Genomic DNA, 8,572 nt, shown 5'->3' on the forward strand with positions numbered 1-8,572 from the left:
CTCCAGGAGCTTCTGGAGAAAGAGGAAAGGGGAGCTTCAAAAGTCTTTGAAAATTACGTGTTGGAAAATTTTTGTGTGTTGGGCAGAGGACGCTGAGTGTTCATCATGAGAGCAAGCCAGCCCCCCCTCCGCATGTACCTTCCACAGGAAGAAAAGAGAAATAATGCTGTGTGCTGGGGCAGGTCCTTCCCAGAGTACTGCCAAGGACCAAGGAGACCTTCAGATCTGCTACAACGTTTGTTTTGAAAAGGCTAATTTTGTTCCAACTGATACATCAGGAACAATTTGAGCATAATATGAATTCTGCATTTCATCCTGAGATAAGAATGCAGAAAACTGCACTGCACCCAGCTGAATGGAGCCACTTCGAAATACTGGGAACATGGCACATGTGTGCACACACCCTCCCCGCCAGGACCACAGCCACACCCATCCACATCTGGTATCACCATTTTCCACCCGACTTCAGATCACCCCCGCCATCGCCTCACAAGAACCCAAAAGCTACGGCCCTTCCAAAACCTACTTCCATAAGGAAGCTGTAGGTCTTTTTCAATGCAAAGTGCCATACTTACTACAGTGTTCATGTACTTTTTTAAAAGATTTATTTATTCGGGGGAGGAGCCCAAGCGGGGCGGGGGGAGCAGAGGGAGAAGCAGACTCCCCTCTGAGCAGGGAGCCCAATGCGAGGCTCGACCCCAGGACCCTGGGATCATGACCTGAGCCGAAGGCAGACGCTTCAGCAACTGAGCCACCCAGGCACCCCACTATTTTTAAAATCTGTAATATGTGTAGTGTCTTACCATTTCCATTATATTCCCATCTTTTTAAAATAAGTTACTGAGGAAGTTGGAGTGCTGTGCTCCCAACCCCCGTTTTCCCACGAACCCTGTGCTTTTTACTGTACGACTTTGCATAGCAGGATTGTTAGGAAAGCACACACCACATTACAGGAAGATGGGCTATAAATGGTCTCACCCTAAGAAGAAATATAATGAATCTTACTTTAAAATTACAAGCGAGGTACATAAATACCCTCTCTCTTCTATCAGAAGCCAATTATACACAATGATACTGTATTATCAACAGAGCCAATTATTTCTACAACAACTTTACAATGAGTCGACATTTTGGATACCCATGCAGCAGCATGCCCAATCAACAGAAGCGTCTATCCAACTTCAGCTCGAATAATTAGGACACAAAAATGAAGGTTTTCAAGTCGAACTGATCTGCAAATGAGTTTTGGTAACAGTGGGTCATATTTTTCTATGTTCTCTGCTATGAATGGACAGTGTGTGACGCCACCGTCGAGATGAAAGAGACAGAATTCTATACGCTACCTCCTATTTTGAGTTCTGAGGAGCTAAACGCAAGTCCCTTGTGAACATCCTATCAACTGTGGAATAAAGTCAATTCGGAAATCGCAGCGTTATATAGCTAGGAGTCAGCCGTCTACAACCCACAGCTGAGACTGGCGTGCTAGGCGGAATGGCCCCGCAAAGAGGTCTATGTCCTGAGCCCCAGAACCTCTGAATACGTTACATGGCAAAGGGGAAACAAGCGGACAGACAGAATTAAGGTTACTGATCAGCTGACCTTAAAACGAGGATTTTCCTGTATTATTCAAGTGGGCCCAATGCAACCCCAAGGGTCCTTAAAATAGGACAGGAAGACAGAAGAAGAGGTCAGAGAGAGAGATGGGAGGTCTGAAGCAGGGTCGGAGAGGTGCTACATTGCTGGCTTTGAAGATGGAAGGAGAGACCAAGGACTGCAGGCAGCCTCTCCCAGCTGAGAAGGGTAAGGGCATGGCTTCTCCCCTAGAGCCTCCAGAGAGGAGTGCAGTGACCCACAACAGCCTGCTAAGCCACACAGCTGTGAGACGCGGCAGCAACAGAGAGGACATGGGCCTGCCGAGCCGGCACTATTTACTGTCTGGCCCGTTACAGAAAAAGTGTGCCAGCCTCTGGTGTGATGACTGTTGATCCCCAAAGACCTGCTTCTTGGGCCTATTTTTCTTCAGGAACTTCGGCCCCCTTACGATTAGCAGTCCAGCAGAGGATGGCAAGTCCTATCACCATGGCAACATTTTCCCCCAAAGCTATTCCTGCCTCTACTCACAGAGATGATCACGACTGAACCTTCTTGTAGGGTCTTTTCAAAATTGCGGCCAGAAGGCAGCATCCTTTAGCTGTTCAGATGGAGAATCTTCACAGATCCCCAAATTAGAAGGCAGATGAGTTTATCTGACTCAACAACGAATGGGTGTGGTAATTAAAAGATGGCTGCAGAGACTTTAAAACTTTTCCCATCAAGAAGTAGAATCTAGGGGCGCCTGGGTGGCTCAGTCGGTGAAGCGTCTGCCTTAAGCATCCTGGGGTCCAGCCCCACATCGGGCTTCCTGCTCAGCGTGGAGCCTGCCTCTCCCTCTCCTCCTCCCCCCACCACTCTCTCTTCTGCTCTCTCTCTCAAGCAAATAAATAAAATCTTAAAAAAAAAAAAAAAAGTAGTAGTGGAGTCTAGGTGTGCCCGGGTGGCTCAGACAGTTAAGCATCTTGGTTTCAGTTCGGATCGTGATCTCAGGGTCATGAGATCAAGCCCCACGTCAGGCTCCACACTCAGCAGGAAGTCGGCTTGAGATTGTCTCTCCCTCTACCCCTGCCCTTCCCTTGCTTGCATGCTCTTGCACATACTTGCTCTCTAAAATTAATTAATTAAGTAATTAATTAATTAAGTGGAGTCTATGTTCCGCTTCCCTTGCTTGACAACAGAAGTGACAATGCACCAACTTCAGGGCCCAGACCTTACCAGACTGGCAGCTGCCACTTCCCGCCTTCCATGCTGTAAGGAAGCTCAAGCAACCCCGTGGAGAGGTCCTGACCACGCTGCCAGGCAAAAGCTAGCACCGACTTACCAGCCATGTGAGCGAGCCATCTTTGAAGTAGACCCTCCAGCCCCAGTTAACTGTCCCAGATGCCATCACACAGGGCACTGCCCTAACTGTAGGTTTGTGGGTCAAATAAACGATTGTTGTTTTAAGCTGTTAAATTCTGGGGTGATTTGTTACACAATAGGAAACCAAAACTTTGGGTCTCTCAGTACAGCTGGGCAGGTTAACTGACCAGAATAAAATGTTACAACAGACTTTCAGACACCTTCACTGTGGGATTTCAGTGGTCTATAGTGAAGCTGGTACAGACCTCTCTCTGCGTATCTAAAATGATTCAGAGGGGCACCTGGGTGGCTCACGTCATGATCTCAGGGTCCTGGGATGGAGGCCTGTGTTGGGCTCCCTGTGCAGAGGTGAGTCTGCTTGTCCCTCTCCCCCTCCCTCCACTCGTGCTCACTCGAGCTCCCTCTCTTAAATGAATAAATAAAATCTTTAAAAATAAATTTCAAAAAATAAATCAGTATCATGATTCAGAGAGGAGAAGGGAAAATCAGTAGGCCCTGTGTCTGATTAAGTGGTGTTTTAAGGGTAAGGAATGAGGGACACCTGGACGGCTCAGCTGGTTAAGCGTCTGCCTTCGGTTCAGGTCACGATCCCAGGGTCCTGGGATCAAATACCCCATCAGGCTCCTTGCTCAGTGCGGAGCCTGCTTCTCCCTCTACCTGCTGCTCTCCCTGCTTGTGCTTTCCCTCTCTCTCTCTGACAAATAAATAAATAAAATCTTCAAAAAAGGGGGGAGAATGAAGGAGGGGAAGGAAGGAGGGGAAGGAAGGAGGAGAATGAAGGGGGAGAATGAAGGGGGAGAATGAAGGGGGGGGCGCCTGGCTGGCTCAGCTGGAGAAGTGTGCTACTTTTGATCTTGGGAGTTCTTAGTTTGAGTCCCACGTTGGGTATAGAGATTACTTAAAAATCAAAACGTTAAAAAAAAAAAAAAGTGGGGGAATGGAAGGAGTGATGACCAGGAGACTTCAAAGCAGATTTCTGGTCCTGGTTCAGGGGACAGGTTCAGGAAGGGGCCTCTTACATGAACTAAATCAATCTTCTCTTCCTTTTACCCCATTTCTCATCTCTAGGACCACACAATAAAAACCAGATCATTAGTACAATACCTAAGTACAGAGAGGACTGTTTGTAAAAATCAACCTCTGGACCCAGACGGTTCATGGGAAAGAGAAAAGTCAGGAAGCTAACTTGTTATATTCTAAATAATAAGAACATGTAATGTTGGGGCACCTGGCTGGCTCAGTCGGTAGAGCATGTGAGTCTTGATCTCAGGGTCATGAGTTCAAGCCCTTCCTTGGGTGTAGAGATTACTTAAAAAACAAAACAGGGGCACCCGGGTGGCTCAGTCAGTTAAGCAACTGACCCTTAATTTCGGTTCAGGTCATGTTCTTAGGGTCCTGGGACTGAGCCCCGCATCGGGCTCTGGGCTCAGCTAAGAGTTTGCTCGAGATTCTTTCTCCCTCTGCCCCTCCCCCTGCTCACATGAGCTCTCGAGCGCACTCTCGCGCTCACTCTCTCTAATGAATAAAATGAAGAGTGAATTATTAAAAAATAAAAAAACAAAAACAAAAAACATATAACTAAGCAATTCTCAGACTTCATGTTGAGTGGTTTTTGAGACCTCATAATTTCTACTTATCAGGTGGTGGTTATAAAATACTCAAAACCAAATAAAATTGAGTTAAACAGTCGTATTTCAAGGTCCGAATTGAGTTTCACCCAACAGTACATACAGTATTTGGAGCAGAAATTCGACAATGACTTCGCCATGGACTTCGGAGCCAGGACTACCTAACTATGCTCTACCAGCAAAGGATGGCGCTGCACCGGGAGAACAGGGAAGGGCAACATATTTGCTTTCAAAATTCACTTCACCCAGAAATGTCTCCTCTACCTACACAACGCCACCTCCTGAACAAAAACTATTATCCCACTCTTCTTACAGCTACTGAAACTTGAATAGGGCTGGCAAGCTATTACAACATTCAAAACCTAGCTATACTATCCTTTTCCAGAGCCCTCCACCATCCTCCCAGACTTCTGTATTAAACTCTGCGAAGGGGAAACGTTTGGCTCAAGGACTCCCGGCAGGTACACCACCTGTTGTTACTGGTTCACAAACATTTCTTCACTTACATTATCAACAGGACGATGTATGGTGATTTCCCACCTGGAAGAAGGGCTTCACATATCCTCTAAAGCTGACTCAGCAAACACCATCGTCCCCATATGTATGAATCTCACTCCTCAGCATCTAAGAAATTTTTGACTAATCCAAAAATCATCAAGGTTTTCTCCCGTTTTCTTCTACAAATGTTTAGTTCTAGGCTTTAGGCTGAAGCCTACCATCCATTTCAAGTTAATTTCGAGATGGTGGGCCGTATAGATGGCTTTTGTTGCTGTTCTGGCAGCTTACCCCAATTGTTCCAGCAGCACTTGTTGAAAGTGTTGGTTGCTTTGGACTTCTGCCATATGTAAAAATGATCAGTAACTGCATACAGTGCTGGACACTTAAGGGAGAGAGCTAAAAAGAAGACGCACTTGAAACTGGTCAAAGAGCTTTGTGGACTCAGGCAGGTGGAAAACTGAGCCCCTGTCCCGTCTCGGGGGTGGGGGGGCCACCGGCCTGACCTCACTGAACGGAGGCAAGCACGGCTCCTGGACCTGAGACACGGGTGGCGGTTACACCGGGCCAGTGCCTTGCCGCTGGACACAGCTGAGTCCCCCAACTACGAAGATGACGAAAGTCTATCATCTCTGAGGCAGAAAAATGAGAGGAAGCCCACGGGAACCAGCACGTGCGCTCCGGCGCTCTCGCGCTCTTTAAACCCTCCGCACAAACACCCCCCTCCGCTTAACCCAAAGGTCCGCGCCCAGGCTGCTGCGGAGTCACCTGCGAGCTTTGAAAACGCAGATTTCCCCCCGCCCCCTCCCGCGGCATCCGAAGCTCCGGGGCAGGGAGGGGAAGCTTTTTCAACGACCCCAGGTGAATGCAGTGCGCTGCCGGGGCTGGTGACGTGGGCGGAGCCGTCCCTCGCACGCCCGGGATTTGGGACCAGCCTGGAGGGGACCGGGAAACCCGACGAGCAAAGCCAGTGGCGCCCCTCGCCGCGTGCCCGGCACCGAAGCGGTTCCCGCCGGCCTGCGCCCACCTCGCCTCGACGCTATGACCGCCCCGAGGTCGCCCTTCCGGGCCAGGGGCCGCCCTCCTCCGCGTCTCCCGGGCGCCGCAGCGGTGGCGCGGAGGCCGCGTCGTGGCCGTCCCGCCCCGGAAGGGGGAGCGGGCGGCCGCGGAGTGGTCCCGGGCGGGCGACGGTCCCCGCCCGGCCCCGCAGCCGCGCGCCCGGCGCCCTCCCCGGCCCGGCCCGGCCGCCGGCGCGGCCCCCACCTGGTCTCCTGGTTGCTGAACTTCTTAGTGACCACCTTGCCCAGCTCCAGGCCCAGCCGGTCGGCCACGCGCTGGGACAGGTCCTGGTGCGAGCTGCCGCTGAAGAGCACGATGTTGGGCATGGCGGAGGCGGCGGTGGCACCGGAGGCTGCGACGCGAGCGGGAAAGCGCGGCTGTCGACCAAAGGAGGAGCGGACTGGAAGGAGCTGGAGGGGGCGGAGTCGGGGCGGGACTCGCGGGGCGGGGTGGAGCTGGAGGGGGCGGAGGAGCGGGAAAGCGCCGCGGCGGGACCGGGAGGAGGAGGAGCTGGAGGGGGCGGAGCTGGGGGAGGAGGGGCTGAAGAGGGAGAGCTCTGGGCCCCATTCTTGACCTTTCTGCCCTGCCTGGAGAGGGAGGGCCAATGTACCAGCTTCACTGGGCACCGAGGGAGGGTGCAGGAAGAGGCGACGGACGTGCCGAGCAACCAGGAGCGGCCCCCCAAACCCGGAATACCCCCAAACCCATTGCAGACGACTGGTGTGCCACTAGGAGGGTCTGTAAAACTGTGGCCCCCGGGCCAGATCCACGGCGACGCCTGTTTGTACCGAAGAGCTAAGCGCTGTTTTTACACATGAACATTTGCAACCTGTGTGATCATAACTGTACTACGTTGGCAACCCAATTAAGAAATATGGTATCCCCTTCAAAGAAAAAAAACGCCTTTCCTCTCATTAGCAGGTGTGTACTGCAAAAAGTTGTACCAAATTATTATATTTTGTCAATAAAAATATTGTGAAAATTTGTTTTCTCTCGTTATTCAAGTACCTACATAATAGACTCTCCATTTTGCTTTGTGGCCCGCAAAGCCTAAATTATTTACTATCTAGTCCTTAGTCAAAATTCGCTGATGCCTGAACTACACAATGGCCCTGTGTCCTTGAAAAAGCCGCAATGCCCGTGGCCATCTGAGCCCCGACCACAGATGGAGGGGCGAGGTTGCTCTCCATGGTGATGATGAATTGGATCAAACGAAGTCCCCTCCAGATTCCTCATTTTTAGGTAGTCATCAGGCCAGTTTTGCAACTTCTTGACTGTCGAGTTCTCAAAGGCCTGACCCCGGGAACCTCACCCCCCAGGGCCCCCACTCCCACCAGGTGGTCCCCCCACCCCCCAACTCCCCGCCCCACCACTGCTCTCCATAGCCCTGGAGCCCTGGAGCTGGCTGCCTTCCCCTTTCTCCCTGCAGACCCGAGCAAAAAACGTTTTCTCAAGCAAATGCAGTCCCAGAGCCAACCCCTGGGCACAAATCAAATGTAGGGGAAAGGAATGTATTACTTGGGAACGGAGGACCCGCGTGTTAGCGATGCTGGCCAATTTAATGCTTCTCAATGACAACAGATTAAACAGGTCAGATAAATGGCTGGGTTTTACCTAACGTTGCCAAGAATTGGCTCTCCATCTGCACAGAAGGCCACTTGCAGGCGGGTTGTAGCTCACTGTAAGCTAACTTCCTATTATTGGGTTTTGGGGGATTCCTGGGATTATTCATGTAATTGGGATTTTTCATCTGGGCCCATGTACATTTCAAATTTGATTACCTAGCACATCAAATGTTTCTTTTAAACTCCTGAATCTGCTTACCAAAAAGCTATCCAAAAGCACCAATTCTGGCAGCATTTCTGCCCCTTTTTCATTCTTCCTGGAGACGTGTATGTGCTCTATTATTAAAAAAGAAAGAAAAAACCCAACCCTACTTGCAATGATTTATTATCTATGTGTTTTACAGTTAATTACCATAGCAGTGAGATTTATACTGATACTCAACCATATGTCTAAAATTTTTATTGAATGAGTCTGCTGATGTAATTATTTTTAAACTCTCCTAATAAAATTTTCTACTAACAATATTACTGTAATTTTTATGTCCTTAAAATTTTTCTCATAGACAAGCTATATACATGTTCTTTTCAGGGGGAAAGTGGCTTCTTGTTAGCACGGCAGGGCCGTGGTTCTTCGATAACAAAACTGATGGACTCTATTATACAGTAGAAGTTAAAGCCCCTGGTCTCTGAGTATGTTAATGGTCCGGGATGTGGAAGCTAGTGTTGAATCCTCACCAACCATGACTTCAGTACTACCAGGGAGAAGCAATATCTAGCTGGGGGCAACTAACAAAATGGTCATTGGCTCAACACTTTGATGAGTTCCTAGGCTTGAATGCTGAGGGTAAACAAAGAGAAATGTACCACTGG

The 8,572-nt window shown here is 49.8% G+C and overlaps 1 protein-coding gene across 2 annotated transcripts in view; it reads right to left on the minus strand.

Annotated features, from left to right (window-relative positions):
- PRPS2 (phosphoribosyl pyrophosphate synthetase 2) overlaps positions 1-8,572 on the minus strand; it is a 39,956-nt gene that overhangs the window by 31,077 nt on the left and 307 nt on the right. The window contains exon 1 of one of the 2 annotated variants that reach the window (XM_040634503.1): positions 6,342-6,535. The exons of the other annotated variant lie outside the window; for it this stretch is intronic. Within the exon in view, the coding sequence (XP_040490437.1) occupies positions 6,342-6,463 (122 nt within the window). The 5' untranslated portion in view covers positions 6,464-6,535. Of the gene's footprint in view, positions 1-6,341; positions 6,536-8,572 lie in introns of those variants that run through there. 2 annotated transcript variants of the gene reach the window in all.

This window comes from Ursus maritimus (assembly GCF_017311325.1).
Source record: "Ursus maritimus isolate PB19 chromosome X unlocalized genomic scaffold, ASM1731132v1 scaffold_X1, whole genome shotgun sequence".
NCBI lineage: Eukaryota > Metazoa > Chordata > Mammalia > Carnivora > Ursidae > Ursus > Ursus maritimus.